Here is a 22,787-nt window from a genome sequence, read left to right on the forward strand (position 1 = left end):
TGGGCAGTGTGTATGTAGTGTGAGGTGTTTTTTTCTGTTAGCACCCAAATGTAATAATTTATCAACATATCTAGTCATTTATACCATGCTCATCATTATGGTATCTGAGTGCCTGAATGGGTTTCGATCATCACTGACAAACAAAGACATCAAAGGACTGTTCAACAATGCGCCTGCTCACCGAACCATAGTAGCATTCCAGGATTGCAGCCAGGTAAAGGGCTTTGGAGGATGAAACCGGTTCTCTGCTGTCGGAGGTACTGCATATGGAATGCCAAAAAACTGACTAACATTTCTCCACTCAGAACCAACCCGGATTGCTTGGGACCTGCCGAGCAAAACTCCATGGGATGGAATGTACACGGATGAAGTTAAATCAGGTGCAGAGACGGGTGCGAATGAATCTATTTGGAGAGGGGGGGAAAATAAGAAAAAATTGTTTTCCTTGGAAGCTTAAATCTCATTTTCAAAAGGGATTTAGGCACTCAGGAGCCTAAATCTCTTTTGAAACTGAGATTTAGGCTCCTAAATCAGTTAAGAGTTGCTGAGTTTAGCAACGCCTAAATACCTTTTGAAATCTAGGCCTTATGGACGCTGTCTCTTTAAATGTTAATGGAACTTAGGCTTCTAAGTACTTAGATACTGATGAAAATTTTACTAAATTATTTGAGATTTACCCTCTTTCAAAGTCTTTTTGCAGGCCAAACATATTGCACCCCACTGTTGTGATGCAACATGACAATGATGATGATTTTGGGCTTCACCACAACAGATATTTTGGGAGGTGTTCACGTGCCTTTTTGGATGCAGCAGAACAACCCCACCCAAACTGGGACCATCCCATACAAATCAGATGGGTGGCAACTCTAGTGCTTTGCTTCTACCAGATACTTCACCATTCTCCCATCTATCAGACAAGCTTCTACAATGGAGCCTACTTCAATATGCTACAGCCTTGCTCTTACCTTGCCTCCAATAGATGTAAGTCGCTGGCTCCTTGAGTAAAACTTGACAGCTGTGGCCTTGCAGGCCATGTGTGCATATCTGTGTATCGGGGTAGAAAATGCATTGTATCGCTGATGGCTGGATTTCAAGGGTAATCACTGTGCAGGACTGGTTCTTTGAACAGGCTGTGGAGAGAGATTGCAGGCAGACAGACAGACAGAAAGAAAGAAAGAAAAGCAGATGCGACGTGTTTTCAAAACATCTAAGGTGACCATATTTCCCAAAAGGAAAATGGGACACCATCTGGGGCTAGTCTGAGCCCTCCCACCACAACACTGGGTTGGCCCGAGCCACTCGCCCGAGCCATGCCTGCCTGTCCCCATAAGGCTGGGGAGGCCCGAACCCTGGCATCGCTGCTTGCCCTCCACACGTTCTCCACACCCCATTTTTTTGGCAAAAGAGGGCATTTGACCCATTCGCTCTTGCCAACTGATCCAGTCAGTAAAAGCAAATGGGACAAAGGCTCATTTTTACCAAAAAAGTCAGGATGGTCGGGCTTAAAAAAGGGACTGTCCTGGCCAAAACGGGACATGTGGTCACCCTACAAATATCAAACCTCCCAAACAATTTAAGAGGAGATTTTTCAAAGGCACAGAGGAAAATGAAGCTCCTAACATTCCTGACTTTCAAATGGAGCTGAGCCACTGTCTGCCATCTTTTGCCTTTGGAAATCACCTTTTCCAGTGGTTAAAAGTATTTAATACGAAAATAAAATGGAAAAGCCCAGTGCTGCCCTGCAGCTCGGAGGTATAATTCCCAGCTCCAGTTGACAGAGACGCACTAGTTCTGATCGAGCTAACACAGTAAAATGGCTCAAACTAGCAACCCAAGTATGTACTTAAGAACTCAAATGGGACTGTATGCAGATGGCTAGCCCAAGCCACCGCCCACACTGATGCAGCCACCCTGCTATTTTTAGAACACTATCTCAATCAGAGCTAGCAACTGTACATCTACCCAAGCTGGGAATTACACCTCCAGCTGCACAATAGGAGGGATGATATTGCAGAGAAAGAGCCTTCTGCAGCAAATGGAAGCTTTTACTCAAGCTCAGAGCTTCCTGTTCTCATATTAGCCCCTCTCCCAGGACTTGTTGGGACTAAAGGTTGATTGAGCATAGGAAGTTAAATAGAGAAGACTTTGATATACTGTTTAGTAGGCCTTCCCATTGGGAAGATTTGTCTCTGATATTCAGGCTCAGATTAAACATACCTTTGCTAAATTTCAACCCAATACTCCTAACTATACCTCCCACCGCCCTTGTGCCATCCTAAACAGTTCCTGGAGCCTTCAAATAGTTGTAAGTGGTTGTCACATCTGTCTCTTAAGTCATTTGTTAGCCTAGCTACACACAGTTATCTTTTAATTGTTACTGATAAATTAATCCCCTCAGCTCCTCAAACATTTTTGTTGCTGTTCGTCAAATTGCGTGGTGGCTAGTAGATGCATATGAGGTGTCAAAGTTATCCAAAAGCAGCTGAAAAGTATGCCACTTCACCAAATGACTTTCTGTTAAGTCTTTCATTAGGTAAATTATTTCAGGTCCCTCTTCCCAATTCAAGAAATGCTAGGGTAGAGTTATTTTAAAAATCGGTTGTTCTCAACAACATGCTTCATTGTCATAAGTCAGTACATCATGTTCTACAAAGCCAAAGAAAACAGCCATCTTCAATATAAGAAAATCAGTTCCTCACCTGACAGACAAAAATCTCTAGCAGTGGAGAAGTCATCAGAAATCTCTCTGCTGACTTGTGCAACGTCAAAGTTTAAGATGGATGGATCAGTAAGTACTGAGGAGGCACCCAAGAGCAGCCAGGAGTCCAAAGGCACTATGAGACAAAGCATAGGAAAATAAACAAAATAAGCAGACCAGCAAAAAATTCAGAGGGAATAGCTATTCAAGGAGGAAAAGTGGTATGGGGCATCAGCAGACCTTGATTTACCTTTGGGCTGACTGAGAAGATCTTGGGTAAACTTTTCAAAAGCAAACTTAAGTGACTGGGGAGACCAAGTTCAATTTTCAAACGTAACTGAGGGCCAGATTTATAAAGGTAGTTAGGAACCTAAAGATATAGATAAGTGCCTAGTGGGATTTTCAAAAGCACCTAAGCAGGAGAGGCATCTAACTAGGGTGACCAGATGTCCCGATTTTTTAGGGACAGTCCCAATATTTGGGCCTTTGTCTTATACAGGCTCCTATTACCCCCCCACCCCCATCCCAATTTTTCACACTTGCTGTCTGGTCACCCTACATCTAACTGCCATTGAAAGTGATGGGAGTTAGGCATACAACTAACTTAAGAGCTTTTGTAAACCCCTCTGGGTGTCTAACTGCCTCGTTAGGCACCTTTGTTCCTTCATAACACCTTCACAGCTTCAGTCACTTCTAAATATGGGACTTGCATTCTTAAGTCACTTAGGCGCTTTTGAAAATTTTACCCCTTGACTTATCTTAAGTTTATTTATATATAGCATGGGCTCTAACTCTCATTGAAGTCAATGGGAGTTTTTCATGGATTTATAGATTTTAAGGTCAGAGGAACTGTTTTGATCCTCTAACCTGACCTTCCATGTAACGTAAGCCATAGAATTTCAGGCAGGGATTCCTGCATCAAGCCCACAACTAAATATGGACTTAGGATCTAACTTTTAGACACCTGTTGTGTTTTTTTTAATTTGGCCCTAGTGTTTTTCACAGAAGTTTTCAAAGGAAAACACCCCATACATTCAGAATTTTTTCTCATATGCAAACAGAGAAAAATAACTTATGTGGGTCTTTTAGAATCTGACATGCATAAGTAGAAAAAAAAAATTATGGGCCGGGATGGGCCTTTAATTACTTTGGTTTCTTTCACCAATTCAGCAGGTTATAAAGCAGAGGGGCCTGCAAGCCTGGGACTACCCTCTCCATGTCATTGTAGGGTGGAGGAATGCTGTTCCAGCTGCTGTGTTACGATTGCTGGTGAACAGCAATGCCTGCTGTTTGAGTTCACCTACCATGCAAGATGCAATTTTATAGCGGTGTATGCTTATTAAAGATTGGATTCAGCCTGTTTAAAGACAGCCGGTCTGTAAAGATGGCCAGCTTTCTGCTCCTGATTCCCATCACTGGAAGAGAGCCTTTTCTAAGTTGGTCAGCAGGTTCCTCCATCATCCAAAGCACCTTCTAGCTGAAGGTTTTGGTGGTTCACATAAACAGGGCTGTTACATATTCTCCACCTTAGCAGTGAAACACCTTGCTAGTTCATGAGAAAAAGGAAGTGAAACTGACAGATTGGTCTTGTTCCACTGTTCACAGTGTAATAGAAGAATTTATCTAAGATGGTACGAGTAACACAGGAGAAATATCGCAGCTCAGAGTTTCACCTTGACACTGCCCTTTGAACTACATAAGTAAACCAAGAGGGGAAGGTGCAGTTTGTGAATTCAGAATAATATGTGATTTATTAAACTGGATTATGAAACCAAAATATACCTGGTTAAAAGTCCCTTGTTATTAAGGACAAATCCTGTGCTAAGTTTGAAGCCCACGTGGTCAGGCTGTCCTATGGGGGTTGCGTGGGAAGATCAGACAGAATGAATTGCCCCTCACACATTAAAGAGTTGCTGCAAAGCTGTGCCGTGGCTGTCATTTCAGCCTTGAGGCTACAGACGCTTCGGCAGCTCCTCTGCTTCCACTCTCCAGGGAGCAATGTCAAGTGGATTCATATAGTGATGAATCCACCTACCCTACCATACCCCTCCCACAGCCTGTTTGCGTCTGTGCTGCACATCCCTCGCCAACTGTGAGCAGGGAGTGCAGGAAGAGCTGTGCGCCGTATACACAACCTCCACTAATCTTCCTCCCACACACTTTGGAACCATGCCGTTTCTCTTACACTTCAGGGCACCTGTGCCCATGACGATGGAGGCTGATTGTCCCTAATTAACTAAAAATAATTAGTCAGTTAATTTGGTACTGTAGTGATATTTAAGAAAGAACACAGAGTTATTTCATGTTACAAATTAATGTAGCCATCATTAGAAATACAATCAGTGGGATTGTGAACGTGTCCCTGCATTGCATACCAGGTGCACTATACTTTGGTTTTCAACTTCGCTCGAAGCACTGAGGGTACGTCTACACTTACTTCCTGGTTCGGCGGCAGGCAATCGATCTTCTGGGATCGATTTATCGCGTCTTGTCTAGATGCGATAAATCGATCCCGGATCGATCCCGGAAGTGCTCGCCGTCGACGCCGGTACTCCAGCTCGGCGAGAGGAGTACGCGGCATCGACGGGGGAGCCTGCCTGCCGCGTCTGGACCCGCAGTAAGTTCGGACTAAGGTACTTCGAATTCAGCTACATTATTAACGTAGCTGAATTTGCGTACCTTAGTCCGAAGTGGGGGGTTAGTGTGGACCAGGCCTAAGTATTGGCCAGAACAAGAGGCAAAATGCTCAGGGGCCCAATGATAGGATTCATAAGGCAAATCTTATTTTTTACGATTCATAAGACTTCACCGTTTTAAAGCCAGAAGGGACCATTATGATCATCTAGTCTGATCTCTGTATGACGCAGACCAAAGAATTTCTCCCAGCGGTTCCTACATCTAGGCCAATACTCTGTGGCTGAATTAGAGCATAGCTTTTTGAAAAATATTGAGTCTATTTAAAATCTCCAAGTGATGCAGAATTTACCATTTCCCTTGATAATCTGTTCCAATAGTTATTTGCCTGTACTGTTAGAAATCCATGTCTTATTTGTTTCTAGGTTAAATTTTGGTGACTTTTTTTTCCAATTCCCATGTACATAATTTTTCAAAAAATCTGTTTTTATTAGTATTATTATTGTTTGAACAAAAGAAGCTTTTTAGCAATGTGTCTTAAGCTACAGATTGTTACATAATCATTATGCTTCAACTTTGCAGAGCACAGAGTACCAATAATCCAGTTCTGACAGCATGGAACTGGTGATCTGTCTAGCTTCAGACACAAAGCTTCAAATTACTAATTATGTTCTAAAAAAAAAAAAGAGAGTTTTGTCTGGATTCCATTGTAAGTCAACATGTCTGGTGTGTTGGAAGCTATTTTCGCTAGGATAATTATATTTCCATAACTTCCACTGTGTGACCTCAGGCAAATCATATGTCCTTTTTGTGCCTCAGTTTATCCATTTATAAAATATCCATAATAGTTCTTACTAGGCCAAATTCTGTTCTTACAGGAGTAAATCCAGAGCAATTCTATTAAAGTGAATGGAGTTACTCTGGATTTATACCAGTGTTGAATTTTGCCCAGTATAGCTATCTCAGAGCAGCGGTGCGAGGTTTATTCCTAGGGTATGTCTACACAGCAACAAAAAACCCGCGGCAGGCCAATGCCAGCTGACTCAGGTTCGCAGGGCTGGGGCTGCTTCATTGTTGTGTAGACTTCCAGGCTCGGGCTGGAGCCCAAGCTCCGGGACCCACTCACCTCGCAGGGTCCTAGAGCCAGGGCTGCAGCTCAAGCCCAGACATCGAAACAACAATGAAACAGCCCTGCAGCCCGAGCCCTGTCAGCCCAAGCCAGCTGGCATTGGCCTGCCGTGGGGGTCTAGTTGCTGTGCAGACATATCCCAAGTGAAACAAGGAATACAAATGGCTTATTTATCTTGATTAGAAGTTAATGGGTAATTGATTTTATCCACCTGTATGTGCATGCGTGATCGTGTGTGAAAGAGAGTGATCCAAACATTTCATTTCATTTTAAAATACAGAGAATTCAGCAGCTGCTTTGCAACCCATATTAGGAACAGCGCAAAAGATCACACGAGCACAATGCAAAGATACAAGGAGCACACATGGTGTATGAAGAGTGTCCTTTTCTAGGCACAATCCTTGCTCGTTCTTTGCTTTAATCCTCAAAGAATTGATCCTTGCATCATTCATATATGATCCTTTCCATTTTACCGCTCTGGGAATGTTTTCCATTTCTCAAATAATATCTGTCAAAATTACTTTCAGCTTTGTCTTCTCACTGTCTCCCTGCCGCTGAATTCAAGTACAGATACGTGCAAAATCATGACCATTTGGGTGACAAACATGGTGTGAACTCTGGGACGAACCCATTTCATTGCTGTGCTGTTGATCACATTGCTGTAGACTTGGCTGATTAGTAGTCCCCTTCTTTCCTCCACCTGGTAGGTAACTACCTGTGTCCACGGTTCATTCCCACCCACTCTCCAATATGTCCCAAAGGAAGGCCTTCCCAAGTCTGATCTAAGCTTGTCTCATGCAGAAATTGCTTTTTCAATATCTTACAAGGCACATAGGTCCATAGAAGTGCTGATTTGTTGAATGTACATAGTGCACCTGATGGGAGAAGTTACTGTTTTATATATATAGGCTAGATGCCACTCTTCCTAACCACATTCTAGCAATTGCTTTCAGTGGATAATTATAGTGGTCTGAATCCATCCAGCTCTGTAACTTTTATTGAAAAATTACAGATGTCTCATACAGAATGCTTCTGTCTTCCAGATGTTTTATGGTTAGGGTATGCAAGGTTTAGGGCGGGATTTTCAAAAGCACTCAGTACTGGTCTCTCTCTGCTCCCAGTGAAGTCAATGATGGAGTCCACTGACTTCAGTGGGAGAAGAGATAGGCCAAAGCTTTGGACAATCGCACCCTTGATGTCTGGAAGTAGAGGCACACATACTGTAATGAATAGAGTCCAATTCAGAGAAAAATGCATGATGTGCTTAGAGATGGGCATAAACCAAATCCCCAGATCTGACATGCCTAATTTATGTTAGAAAGTCAAACTCTGACCTGACTCTGAATTTCACAAATGGTCCCTATATTTAAACGGGGCCAAACTGAACACCTGGATGCAAGCAATCCCAAACTTTTGGGGTGTTTTAAATTCACATCTAGAACTGAATTTTGCAAGTGACCTCTATGATTATACAGTAATGGATCAAGCCTAAATCCCAAACCCCCTGAACTTTGAGGTGTTCTGAATCTCTATCTGAATTTTGCAACAGGACCCTGTCTCTTATAGTTGTTCTTTCCTACTAAAAGTTGGCTGGGTCATTTTAAAACATAGTGAAGGGAGATTTCAAAGCTCAATGACTTTAATGTAAACCTCACTTAGGGTACACAAGATTACTGCAAGTCACTCCCTTCTAAGCACAGTCCCAGATCAGACAGACTGGATATTTTCTCTACAACATGATTTTATGATATCTGCGCTTCAAATACTATGATGTCAAATTATGTCACATCCTATTTAAGCACCAACATAACAATTACACAACCATCAATATCTGAGTTACTCAGACTAGACAAATTAATGGAAGATTTGCTATTATCACTATTGATACAGAGCAGCATTAGCTAGGGTTCTTTAAGATGATTATAATGAATGAAAATTTCAGCTGTCTTTACTAGTGATGGACAAATCTCAAAAAATTCAGAGGTTTGATGCCATAACACTTCAAATGCTTTTCCTCCTGACTCTGCAACACGGAGTTGAAAATAAATTGTCTTGAGAGATTTCTGGCTGCGAAGATAATGGGAACAGCTTTTCCCATAGCATTACAAGGTCTTTGCTCCCAGAGGCAGAACCAGGAAGAAGAGCAAAGATGCATGATAATAAAAAAGTCATCCAACCTTTTTAAACTTCAGAGTCAGTTTGGTTTGTGCTTTAGAAGGTGGCTAAGGCTGATTCACCACTAACACCACTCAGAACCAATTTACTCATGACTAGAAAATACAGATTTAAAGGTGCCCAGAATCTACCTCAATGGCAGGAAACACTTTGTGATAATTCAACATAGTTGGTGGATAGCATACAGTATATGCCTTCAGGCCTAATAGTGATGCCTCTCAGCAAATGCATTTATTCTACTGCTCTCCAAAACCAGCTCACTGGATAACATCAATGCGGCATGGATTCACTTCCCTTTTAAAAATAGGTTTTGTTCACATTTTTGCGAACCTACTTGGCTATGAATGAATCGGAATGAACCATTTTCTTAAACCTACCACATAATAACTATAATCACTTTAACCTACACACAAAGATGTTATTTATGGCATTGAGAAGTACAGTAACGATGTTGCGCAGATGTGAAATGGAAGCAAGTGTCCTTTCAGTGGTGCCAGTTATAGTAAGTGGTGTGTAGGACAACATAAGTGCACCAGATGTTTATCCAGTTCTTAAAAAGGGTAAACTCCAACTCTTCAAACTACGACAAGGAAAGTGCCAAATACACTGATGGAGAATGTCGAGAAAAGGAAGGTTCTTATCTTATCTAGACCTCTGATATACCCACAGCATTTGGAGGAAGACATCAGACCAATTCAATTCAATAATTTCCAGGCACGTTCCTGCAACTGTTGCTTGTGTAAATAATCCTTAATCACACAACTAGTCAGTGGGATAACACATGTGAACAAGGATTACTCATATGAGTAAGATTGAAGGATTGGGCCTATATTATATTATATAAGTTGGGGATTGGTCTTGCTTTGATCAGGGGGTTGGACTAGATGACCGCCTGAGGTTCCTTCCAACCCTGACATTCTATGATTCACATGGCAAAGTGGCTCAGTGTCGCCCAATTTAACACCTGCAAGTATAAGACAGCCTTTGACTATAATGGGGGTGAACGATCTTTGTACAGCGTGCCCAGGTTTGCACTACTGCCCATTTCTGACTTGTGGCAGAATGCCACATATTGACAGGCTGTCTCAGCAACCCCTTTCCTTTCTCTGGACCTGGTAGTCAAGTGAGAAGCCCTTTCTTGGCAGTGCAGCCTCAGTTAAATCAATGGGGTGGCTTACAAGGATAAGGACTATAGGGTTTCCCAGGATCAGGCCCTTTAATTTCGGGCTAGTTCACAAAGTAGAAGATTCATCCCACAGCAGTGGGTCAGCACAAAGCCTACGCACCACTTACATCTCTGTGAGCGTCAGCAAGACATAAGGGTGCTTGCTCATGCTGGCCCTCTGCAGAAGAGCAAATGTCACCTGCTGAGAATGAGAGAGAGAGAGAGAGAGAGAGAGAGAGAGAGAGGGGGGAAAGGGGGAGAAAGAAGGAAATTGGTCCCTCCATTCCCATTGGCTTTCTGCTCTCCTGTGACCTCACTCAGGTTGTCTCCAGCATAACATAGTGCTCCCTCTTCTGGTTGGATGCTGTGGTGCATCCACATTTTTTAAACATTTGTACTGAGGTGGGAGGCGTAACACGTTGAAAATACATGCTGATAAATGTATTCGCATGGGGCCAAATCTTACAGCCATTGTTCAGTTATTCCTTGGGGAAAATCTCCCATTATCATAGAGCCATAGAAGATGGAGATGATGGCAAAAGTCCTAAGAAATCATCTAGACCATCCCCCAGCCAGTGTAGGACTGTTCCTTACTGTACATTGAGGTAAGTGGGAGATTTACCTGAGTTTGGACTGAGTAGGTCCTGTTTGATTTGGCCATGAATATCATATTTCTGTATTAAAAAGACTGACACAGTATATAGATGTAGAGGTCACCATTTAAAAAATGAACATCTATTAATGGTCACTATGTCATGGTGTCTGAAATATGTAGTTAACTAATTATGTCCTATTCTAAGTAGAGAAATAAAACCCAGTATCTCAGATACCACGCTGAAAAAATGTTTTCTGCCCAAAGTCTCCAATTTGTCAAGGTTGTTTTCAATTCTAATGTTGTCCTCCAAGCGTTAGCAACCCCACCCAGCTTGGTCATGCAAATTTTTAAATATCATGGGTTGTAGGATCATAGAAATGTAGGGCTGGAAGGGACCTCAAGAAGTCATCAACTCCAGCTCCCTGCACTAAGGCAAGAGAATGAAAAAGGAAGCTGACGAGATTAGTACCACCTTTAACAAGGGGAGGAAGAGAGGGCTTAAAATAGAACTGCCTTTTCTGGATTTCCAGGTGAAAAGATAGTTTGTAAAGGAATGGAATTTTCCAGCTTGACACTGATCCATTAGAAACCCTTGTTAGCTCACTTCAGTATTTCACCAAAGGAGTCATCTCTGTACATGCCCATCTGGACACCTGTTTTTCCTCCCGTTATACAGCCACATCTACACAGACCTTACAACCAAGTTTAAATAATATGGTTAATAATAAAAAAAAAAACTTTAACCTTTGTGACAAAGTTCCTCCTCTACCTTGGTGGGTCCTGTGCTTACTGGCGGATTTTCTTGCCTCAGAGATTCACCATGTGGGTTGGGGAACAGCCCAGAGACCTTCCCCTCTAGGAGAACCCACAGTCCAGGTCAATTGGGAGGTTTGGGGGGAACCCGGGCCAGCCCTCTACTCCGGGTTCCAGCCCAGGGCCCTGTGGACTGCAGCTGTCTATAGTGCCTCCTGTAACAGCTGCATGACAGCTACAACTCCCTGGGCTACTTCCCCATGGCCTCCTCCAAACACCTTCCTTATTCTCACCACAGGACCTTCCTCCTGGTGTCTGATAACGCTTGTGCTCCTCAGTCCTCCAGCAGCACACCCTCTCACTCTCAGCTCCTTGCGCCTCTTGCTCCCAGCTCCTCACACTCCCACCACAAACTGAAGTGAGCTCCTTTTCAAAACCCAGTTGCCCTGATTAGCCTGCCTTAATTGATTCTAGAAGCTTCTTCTTAATTGGCTCCAGGTGTCCTAATTAGCCTGCCTGCCTTAACTGGTTCTAGCAGGTTCCTGATTACTCTAGTGCAGCCCCTGCTCTGGTCACTCAGGGAACAGAAAACTACTCATCCAGTGACCAGTATATTTGCCCTCTACCAGACTCCTGTACCCCAATGGTCTGGGTCTGTCACACCTTACACACTGCTTTAAATATCTACAAAGTGCTTTACACGTTAGCTAATTCTTGTGCGCTAAGTCAGTATTATTATCCCCATTTTCCAGATAGAGCAATGGAAGCAAAGAGCTTAAATGACTTTCCCAAGCCCACACGGCGAGTCAGTGGCAGAGAAGTTTAAATGTAGTTGGTGCCAGATGAGTTTTTATTATGGTATAGTTGATCAGGTTCTTTCCATTTATATACAGCACTGACCAGAAATGCCATATATTATGGAAAGTCATTTCTGCAAAGCCCCATACCTGCTGACAATCTACGTGCATTTCTGGAAAACAGCAACTGTAAAGTCCCAACAAACAGCAGTTAAGTTTCATCCATTAAAGAGATCTCTCCATAGTCAGGAGGGATTGTGTCAAACCACAGGGTGTTCATTGGGATTTCTAATCCATCAATGTAATTTAATATGCAACCAACAGATCAGGCAACATTTGTCACATTATTTCCACCATCACAGGAAATAACAAAAGAAGAAACGGCGAAGGGCCTGATTCACCACCTCCTTTCTTCCCTGATTCAAAGCGAATCTTAAAAAAAGACAACGCTTTATGTGGAATAAAATAGATTTCAACTTGGAGTTGCAATTGTGTATAGTCATTACAGGCTACTGTATTCCTCTGCCTTCCATTACTCTCATCAAATGGACTCTGCTCTATGAGCCCTCTCCCTCTAGTGCCATGTCCTCTGTCACATCACATGCTAACATGCCTTCCTTTATGACATCCCGCCACTTCTTTTTGGGTCGGCCTCTCTGTCTTCCTCCTTCAATATTGACCTGTTAGACTCTCTTATCCACATTGTTGTCAGGACTGTACTTTACATGAATAAACCCTCTGTGTCTGCGCTCCCTCATTTTTGGGTGTTACTCTGAGCACATCTGTAACATACACACGCCTCACATGGTCCTTCTTCCTTACACCACTCATTCATCTCAACACTTGCGTTTCAGTGGAACAGATCATTTGCTCATGTTTCTTCCTTGTTGCCAAACACCCAACACCACACATTAAAACTGGTCAGACCACTGGTTTATAGACTTCCCTTTTCATCTTACTGGTATGTTTCTCTCTCCAGTTGAGTCAGGCATTGTGAAGGGCCATAATCCATTTAATGTGGATGTAAAATTTTAACTGCAGTTTCTGCTAAGACCTTTTTATATAGGCCCAGAGTCCACAGCTTGGCCTGGGCCATGGGGGCTGGCTAACAGAGAACAATACCTAACTAAGAGAAAGCTGGGGTAAACAGATAACCTTGTGTGTTTCAAGTCAGTGAGCAGAGTCAGCATAACTCCGAATGTAATTGGGCGTCCTTATCGCGAGTTATAGACACATGAAGCGCCGAGAAAGGCCTCATGGTTACTCCCTAATGCAGGGAGGAGATAGTGGTACAATACCCCTCAGATCCCAGACAGAGTTCAGGAAGAAGCCCAATATAATTGACATGAGTTATGACACCCTCCCCTCACAAATGTATGACACCCTCCTAGCCCACAGAAATGCAAGGGTAAACTTATAAACAATTGTTATTGTTAAGTACTAATTACTGCTTTTTCGCTTTAAATCTCTAGGAATGTATCTGTTGGTCAACCGAGAGAGCTGCTACGTCATTCCCCTGGACCGCAAAATTAGGATTTAACCTATATACTTTAATAGACATAGTTTGGGGGTAATTACCTGTGTGTCAGCAATATGTTAATTTGGGCCATGGGCGGAGTCATTATGTAATCTTTTAGAGACCATTGGCTTATTGTGCTTATCTTGTCTTGCTGATAGAACCTATCCAGGGGCTTGGGAAAACCCATCCCCGTTGCTTCTCTCCGCCCAATGAGAACCCTATATAATCTATTGTAATTAATTGTTCTGCAGTGTCTCTGAGCCTAATAAGCAAGGTGACACTCCGCCAGCGCTGTGCATAATAAACTCCTGTGCTTGACTCTACACAGTGTGAATTTATGTTTCTTCAATTGAGTATCCTAGCTCTAATTTCATCCTCCATTTTCCCAGATTCTGGAACCCAGATACTTGAAACTTTGTGTTTTCGGAATTGGCTACTGTACATTACAGGCTCCTGTATATCACCTGAAAACTCATTTGGATTCCCTTGATTTGGTAAAGCCTCCCCTGAACAATGTACTAATATAGCAATTGTCAGTGGTCTATCTAGTCCAGTATGCTGTCTCTAACAATGGCCAACACCAGATGTTTCAGGGGAAGGTTCAATAAACCCCACAGTGAACAATAACAACTTACCCAGAGGGGAAGTTTCTTCTTCACCTCATCAGTTAGTGATTGGCTTATGCACTAAAATATGAAGGTATATATCCCTTTATAATCATCTTTAACATTACTGTGGATGTTACTGTGACGTTGCACCTCATAAGGCTTTATGGAAATATGCTTATGAAAGTAAATATGACATAATTATGCTAGATATGCCATGTAACATATCTCTGCAAAGGTTATGATCTACTGAATATATTCCTCCTATTTGTATGCATGTATAATTTTTGTACTCGAAGTTATGAATATTGGCTGTGTACTTGTTTGATTTTAAGTAGCCTTAGTAAAGCATTTGGTCAGCTTCTTGAGAAAGGAATGTGCAAGTTAAGTGATCAGTCAAGAAACACTTAACAGACAATGGATCTTGGAAGACTCCAATCCACATAAGAAGTCTACTTGAGGACGTTCAAGGTAGCATGTGAACCATGGCTGCTACCTGTAAGTTCTGAGTCATGAATGGACATGTGACTTGCCCGTGTGACTCCAAAACTCCATCTTGTAGCTGGGATTCTACATAGGGGGAGGGAGGGGTGTCCACCCACAAGAGAAAGTCTATTTAAACCCCAGGAGACCCCTCCATTTTGTTTTCAACTGGCTCAAGAGATAGCCTCTCCAGCCCCAAAGGATACCTGAAAGAAACTGGAATAAAGGACAGTAACCACGGGGGTGTTAGTGATTGCTGGACCCAGACTAGAAGGAGGCTAGTCTGCAAGAAGCTTATTGGAACATCTCTGAGGGTAAGATTTCATCTGTAATCATTGTGTTACTGTATTAGGTTTAGACTTGCGTGTTTTATTTTATTTTGTTTGGTAACTTACTTTGCTCTGTCTGTTATTACTTGGAACCACTTAAATCCTACTCTTCGTATTTAATAAAATCACTTATTAATTAACCCAGAGTATGCATTAACACCTAGGGGGGCAAACAGCTGTGTATATCTCTCTATCAGTGTTATAGAGGGTGAACAATTTATGCATTTACCCTGTATAAGCTTTATACAGGGTAAAACGGATTTATTTGGAGTTTGGACTCCACTGGGAGCTGGCCATCTGAGTGTTAGAGATAGGAAAACTTCTTAAGCTGTTTTCAGTTAAGCCTGCAGCTTTTAGGAGACGTGGTTCAGACCTGGGTCTGTGTTTGTAGCAGGCTAGCGTGTCTAGCTCAAACCAGGCAGGGCACTGAAGTCCCAAGCTGCCAGGGGAAACAGGCTCAGGGGTAGTCTCAGCACATCAGTTGGCAGTTCCCAAGGGGTTTTCTGTGATCCAACCCATCACAGTTACCATTCCACTTATAAATGATTAATTCCTTCTTGAATCCTACTAAATTCTTGGCCTCAATATCATCTTTGTGGTAATGAGTTCCACAGGCTAATCATGCCAGTCAATAGCTCGTCTATTTTGGTTAAATGATTCATAAGAAAGAAAATACCTGCTATATCTGTACAGAGTAAAAAAAGGAAACATAAATGGATCATTATGAAAGTGGTTGTTATGCAGGGCATGAAAAATAGAGGTTACACATTTCCTCAATTCTTTTCTTTGCCCTAATACACTATGACACTCACCGTTCTCTGGGCTACGAGGAAACAGAACAGGTGGGCACACATTGGGTATAGTATTCGTCATGGTTGCTAAAAAAAAAAAAAGACAGTTTGTTACAACAATGTAAGGTAGATAGTTTTTTAAATCTAACTATATCATCTCTGAACCTGCAACTTCATTTCTGGGATTTGCACATCCACAACACAAACCAAACAGACTTTAATATCTTTGCTTCCCAAACACTGGCTTTAGGCTGTAGCGCTTGTTCATATTTGCTGTTATTTTAGCTCTTTTTTATTTGCATGCCAACATACCATGAAATATATAAAGATTTCAGCAAAATTTCCGCAGCAAAATATTTTATAGTGGGCTAAAGCCAGAGGGCTTTATTTGAGCGAACGTCCATTGGCATGTGTAAGGCCCTCCAGATTTCAGTCACCGACTTTACACTTTCTTTTTCAGCCTCAAAACTTTCATCATAATTGTTCCACTTCTAGTCCCCGAAGCCGGAACACACCTGCACAAGTGATACAAATTTTTGTCTGCAAATATCTTGATTTGCATTAACATCTGTGCAGACTTTTGTCTTGATGCATGGTACAGTGGGAACGCATTAAAACTTCCTCCCCATCAAAAAGAAATGCAGCTAACTCCATTCTCTCTTCGGCGCCCCATTTGGCCTGAGCCATAGGCTCCTCTCTGCAGTGCCTTTGTCCAATAAGAAGTGACATCTTCTGTTGATGGAACTGCCATATAATAATGCCTAAGCCCGGAGTGAATGAAATGAAAAATCCTCTGGACTTTAACAGGGGTGCTTGTTAATGAGAAGAAGGATGGTCAAGTGGTTAAGGCACTAGACTAGGCCTTGAGAAATGCGAGTTCAAGCCCGTTCAGTCAGTGACTTCCTATATGACCTTGGGCAAGTCACTTAGCCTTTCCGTGCATTGATTTCCCCTCTGTAAAATGAGGGTAATAGTACTTCCTTCCCTCACAGTGGTGTTGTGAGGATAAATACATTAAAAGGTGCATATGTATCTAAGATTAATAGTTTTAAATTATCTGCCCTCTTAGAATAACGTACCCTTTAGGAAGAGTGAATCATTTTAACTACAGTTGAATTACGGATTAAGGATGATTACAGCGACAGCAGGGCACCTACAAAATGGGGACAAATCCTTTGGCGTTTTTGCCAGTCAAGCTGCAAACGACTAAGGGGGACATTCCACGTCTGCTCCGTGCAGCTGGAACACAGAAGCAGGTGTGCCTTCAGCCTCCACTGGACTTTATGCTATGGCAAAACTCTAGAATTTAGAGATAAAAGGGACCCATTAGGCCATCTAGACTAACTCCCCACCAGAGCAGAATTGGTCTCTGCAGCACATTTTATAGTTTAAATGTTGTGCCAATGCATGAGAACCAAACCATGAAAATCTACCATCAACCATAACTGACCAGCCTAATTTCAATGCCCAAGATGAGTGAAATGCAGAACATAATGTAAATTCATTGCTCAGTTATGTCAGTTCTAATAACCAAAACTGTCAATAGTCACCCAGAGAAGGATTTTCATATGCTGTTTCAGACAATTAGCTCAACATCCTCCATTGGAAAGAGGAGACAAGAAGCAAAAGCTTTCTATGTATTACAGAGGAGAAAGGAACTAGACTTAAAAATAGCAGTAATGAAGCAACGGGCAGTATGATCCTGCTCTCAATGAAATTCAGTGGCAAAAATCTCCATTGACTTTAACAGGGGTGGAGCAGGATTGAGTCCTTACTCCTGTCATTTGGTACAAATTCAGGCTTTGATCCACCCCAGCAGGCCCTTGCGCCCCTGTGGAGCGCAGTCTTCAGTGGGATTCTGCACAAAAGCAAAGGCCCACCCACACAGATTGGATTGCATATCCAGTAGATCCTGATATAGTAACCCCTCTGCCACATGAGCAATCCTTGCACATACCTCTATTGGGCTCAATACAGGGGTGATATTAAATGGGCTGTGGTCAGACTAGATGATTGAATGGTCCCTTCTGCCTTAACCTCGATAGAACTAGTCCCCCTGTAGTCTGCTTGAGTAACGATAGCAGGATCGGCTTCAGACATGCCTCCATTTTCTCTTAGTGTTTCTGATGCATCAAAGGAAAGCCTGAGAAAGTGGAACCCCACCCACACGCTGTGGTCAGCTAGTCAGACAGCACAGAGCTTGTTGCTCAAAATAATTTAATACTTTCCAAGAAGATGAAGAAAAAATAAACAATTTAGGCTCCAATGTGGTGCATGCAGAACAGCCACCTGCAGGCAGGATTCTAATTAGCTTGGCAAAGCTAAAAAAGAGACTGCAAGTCTAACAGAGTTCAGTGACCCCTCCAGCAGGCAGAAATCTCCCCCCATGTTCTCTAAGGTCTGTGGCGCATATTTTTTAGGCCACACAGAGAGAATTCAGGATGGCTGAGCCTTTTAGTGTAAAACAGGGCTTCCTAAAAACAATACTACCTCTCCTTCCGTTTCCCACCACCACAAAAAAACCAAACTAACAAACAATATTTGTATGCAGAAATGAGCCTAAACCAAGTTCCCAGATGTTTCCTAAAAGATATGCTCTAGCAATTATTTGAGGGAAGTTCTATGGCCTTTCTCTGGCTGTGTTATACAAGAGGTCAGACTAGATGATCACAACGGTCCCTTCTGGCCTTGGAATCTGTGAATGAACCTATAAACATTCCCCGAATCCAGGGAAGTTTGAATCCAGATCTGGAGCTGAACTTTGCAGCTCAGGTCAGACGGTCCACTTCCTAGAAAACCAGTGAACAGCAAGAGAACATTCACTCCGAAATGCACCATTCCAGGGGTGCTGGAACAATTTGTATTGCGGGGTGCTGAGAGCCATTGAACCAAACGGTAAATCATGTATATAATGGAAACAACTTCAAGCCAGGGGGTGCAGCAGCACCCCTAATTCCAGCACCTATGCACCATCCCGTTACTCTACTCCTCCCTCTCCTGCCATTGACTCACCCCAACCAAATTAGAAATTATCCTCCCTGGGACCTACCCTCTGGAATATATAAGTCAAAAAGCCACATGACTATATTTTTCCACCAGATAAATGGACAAGAGGATTTCGCTGTTCCAAATTCTTTTACTTTTTTTTGCAAACTTGGTGTTGAGTGCACCAATATAGTTACTGTAAGCAGAGTAACTGAAAGTCACCAAGAAAGATTTTGCATTATGTGAGTCATTTAGCCGTGGAAATGTTATGTCCATATTTTCTGTGCAGGGCACTTAAATATCTAAACGCAAATGACTAGCAGCCATGTTACTTTTATTCTGTCTTGTGTTTTGTTCTTTCTATCTAAAAGAAATGTGACTGTCACCGAATTGCTCTGTAAGTAGAAAAAAAAAACACCATAAATTATATTTTTGAGCTACTCGGTAGCTTGAAACTCTGATTATTACTATTGCTGACTGAAAGGTTTCCAGCTTTTTTATTTTTGGACAAAAAATGGCTTGTTGTTTAAATGTACATTTTCCCAAGAAAATTTCCATGTTCATTTACATTTTTGATGTTTTTGTTAAAAAAACAAAAGTGCTTGGTTTGCGGTTGTTAAAAATCTAAATGATCATGGGTTTAGTTTTCCAAAACTGAAAATTATGGGGTTGTGAGTTTTCTTTAAAAACAAAAACAAATAACAAATAACCCCTGACCCTAAACTAATTCAGTGAAAATTTTCATCAGAAACAATATTTAGTTTTGTTGAAATTTTTTTATGGAAAATAAAATATATTTGACCAGTTCTAATCAACTTCCCTCTTTGTGCTGTTCTTGTCTTCTGGAAACACTTCCTTCACCTAAATAGGCTAGCTTTTATCAATGGCTGAATTATTTCAATGCACACTAGAAACGCGGTATTTTTGGTATTTAAACTCTGGACATAATCCTGCCTTCACTAAACATAGGAACAAAACTCCCATTGGCTTCAATGGTTCAAAAGTCAAGACCTAGATAAGAGAGTATTGGCCTCCACATATCCCAGTATGGCTTCTAAGATTGGTACGGTTTACTGACTGCTGCACCTTAGTATAATCTGGACGGTGGGAATGAAGTATGGTCTTGTAACTAAACTGAGGGCCTAGATTGGGATATAAGAGATCTTTGTTCAGTTCCTGGCTCTGTCACACACTTTCTGTTTGACCTTGGGAAACTCATTTAACCTCTCTGTGCCTCAGTTTCCCATCTGCAAAATGGGGATAAAAATACATCCTTTGTCTGCCTCCTCTAGCTGTAGCCTCTTAGAGGCAGGGCCTGTCTCTTACTATGTGTTTGTCCATTTCCTAGTACAATGAGTTCCCAGTCTTGGTTGGGGCCTCTAAGCATTACTATAAAGCAAATAAATAACATCACACAGAAGACACTCTAAATGGCAGACCACCTGCATTACTCACCAGGCTTCTGATACCAGCCAAATGGATATATTCTGACATCTGGAGAGCTGCAATCGGAAATCTGCCAAGTGCTTCCCGTTTCCTCAGTGCAGGTCTGGATTCCTAAACTGTTCAGAGTCAAGCAGAGCACCTCACCACCTACCAGGAAAATATCCAGTTACAAAAATCATCGTGGTAACTGTTTTAAATAAGATTTTTAAGAAAATTAATATTTTCTGGTTCCACTAAGTCTTATATGAAAGTTCCTTAGGCTCAGAAATCAGAGAAGCAAAAGACCCATTAGGTCACTTAAGGCCAGATCCTGCTCCCATTGAAGTTAACGATGAAACTGTCTTTGATTTCAATGGGGACACTATCAGGCAATTAGAGCTAGTTCCAAAGCCCATTGATGTCTCTCAACTAACTTTTCAGCACCTCTGAGAAATGGAGGGCCTAGCCCCAAGATTTTCAAAACCAGGCCTGATTGTAAATTGGCATGATTTTCAGATGTGTTGTACACCTAGCAGTTCTAACTGACCTCAGCAGGAGCTGAGGGGTGGTCAACACTTTTGAAAATCAGGCCACTCGCTTAGGCGCCTAAATATGAATTGAGGAGTAAAATTTTCACAAACACCTAAGTAACTTAGGAGCCCACGTCCTTTTGACTTTCAATCAGCTATAAGTCAAATGGGGGCTTTTGTAAATTTTACCCTAAGAACCATTAGGCACCCAAGTCTGAAAATGTTGACTTGGGCATCTCAAGCTAAATACTCCCAAAAATGAGGAAAACCAAAATTGAAGTTGAAAATGTGTGCAAGATCATGGTTGTGAGAACACAGGAAGCCAAAGTTAAAGTTTTTCAAAGCACAGAAGAAAATGAGATGCCCAACTCCCACTGAATTTCGTTAGGGTGTGGGTGTCTAACTCCCTGAGGCACTTTGGACATCAGCCAAAGTCTTTAGAGTGGGGCTAGTAAGAGAGGGATACGGATGATATACCATTTTATCCATTTGTGTGAAATATTGGTAGAGCTACAGCCCTGCTAAGAAACCATTCCCATGAGATGTTACTTATGGGAGCTAAGGCTGGTAAGTACTTTACTGCTCTGGTAGATGGCTGTAAATAGATAGGAAGCAGAGCGGTCTAGAGAACGACAATTCCATTTCAAAATTTGGTTTTGCTCCGCACTGGAAGAAGGACAAGACCCTTTGAATGTTTTTGTGAAAACAGAATTGTGTGGAAATGTCTGTTTTCTGATTGAAATTTGGAAGAGGAGTGTGTGCGCATGTATGAGATGCCTGAAAGTCTAATGTTTAGAGCAGTAGCCTGGGATGTGGGTAGGGTGACCAGATGACCCAGTTTTATAGGGATAGTCCTGATATTTGGGGTTTTGTTTTCTATAGGCTCCCACTCCCCTCCACCCCCATCCCAATTTTTCACACTTGTGATCTGGTCAGCCTAGATGTGGGAGACTCAGGGTCAAGTCCTTGCTGTGCCTAATTCAGAGGAGAATTTTCCATCTCCAACCATTCTGAATCAGGCACAGCAGGGCCCTGCATGCTGGTTTCCCACATCCATGGCAACTGCCCAAGCCACCAGGCCACAGCGTGTGAGAGAGTAGCTTGTCACCAGAAATGTTCCGAAGGGGCGCTGACAAGCTCGGCAAGGGCTTTAGCCTGGCCATCTCAAGCTGAAAGAATAGCAACATTCAATGTAACGGACACAGACTGAAAAATGAACTCTGTAAATCCAGCTTCAGTAAAGAATACCTGTTGACTGTGAGTCATTTAAAAGCCCAAATCCTGTGCAACAGGGGTCAGCATCACATCGGCGCTCACACTCAAAAAACCTAACAGGAAAGAAGAAAATACTCCAGACTTTAGTACAATTGACAGCCTGTTGAAACTATAGCCTTGTTCACAATTCCTGCCTAGGGTTGCCAACATTGTATTTCAAAAATACAGAACTGTTTTCTTAGCACCCCTCAGGGGGAGGAATAGCCTGTGATATTGGGCCAGGGGTGGGGTGCCCTGTACCACAAAGGGTGAGGCGTACTAACCAGCTGAGGAAACCTTCCTCTCCCTGCAACAGGCAGGCACTCTTGGCGGCTCGGACCCAGCTCTGAAAGTGAACAGGGCAGCACTGAAGGGCCAGGGTTGGGACGGGAGTGGAAAGATGCACCAGTGATTACTGGCCCTCTGCGGACTCCAATCCTTGAGCACAGGCCCATCTGCTTTCCCTGCACAGGCTCTATCTGGCAGGGCAAGTGGATGGGGCTGTGTGCCCTGGAGCTGCGCTGAAGGGCCAGGGTCAGGAAGGGGCTCTATCTGGCAGGGGGGTCAGTCCTCCCGGGGTGTAGCCTTCTGTTCCCCGCTCACAGAGTCTCTGCCAATGTCCCCAGCAGACGAGCATAACTGCTGGGTGGTAGCTACTCCAGCTGCAGCAGTGGGGGAACAAGGTGGGCAGGGAGCCTGGTCCTGGAAGCCAAGACCACCTGCACAGAGCCCTGTCTGTTTCCCCTGCCGCAGAGCCCCCTCCTGACCACCCTTTCAGCGTGGCCCCATCAGGTCTTCATGCCCCCCCATAACCTTATTGTGCTCCCCCAGGGGGCCGTGCTCCATAGTTTGAGAACCGCTGCGCTATACATACATTGGTTCAGTAAATCCTGGGACCGATTCTGCATTACTACATTGTC

The 22,787-nt window shown here is 42.8% G+C and overlaps 1 protein-coding gene across 1 annotated transcript in view; it reads right to left on the reverse strand.

Annotated features, from left to right (window-relative positions):
- Nucleotides 1-22,787, reverse strand: part of TG (thyroglobulin) — a 203,498-nt gene that overhangs the window by 95,100 nt on the left and 85,611 nt on the right. Inside the window, exons 33-38 of the mRNA XM_065397852.1 lie at nt 21,862-21,941; nt 20,114-20,251; nt 15,695-15,760; nt 2,700-2,834; nt 966-1,130; nt 182-404 (exon numbers count right to left, since the gene is read on the reverse strand). Coding sequence (XP_065253924.1) covers nt 182-404; nt 966-1,130; nt 2,700-2,834; nt 15,695-15,760; nt 20,114-20,251; nt 21,862-21,941 — 807 coding nt within the window. The remainder of the gene's footprint in view (nt 1-181; nt 405-965; nt 1,131-2,699; nt 2,835-15,694; nt 15,761-20,113; nt 20,252-21,861; nt 21,942-22,787) is intronic.

The sequence above is a fragment of the Emys orbicularis genome, chromosome 2 (assembly GCF_028017835.1).
Source record: "Emys orbicularis isolate rEmyOrb1 chromosome 2, rEmyOrb1.hap1, whole genome shotgun sequence".
Lineage (NCBI taxonomy): Eukaryota > Metazoa > Chordata > Testudines > Emydidae > Emys > Emys orbicularis.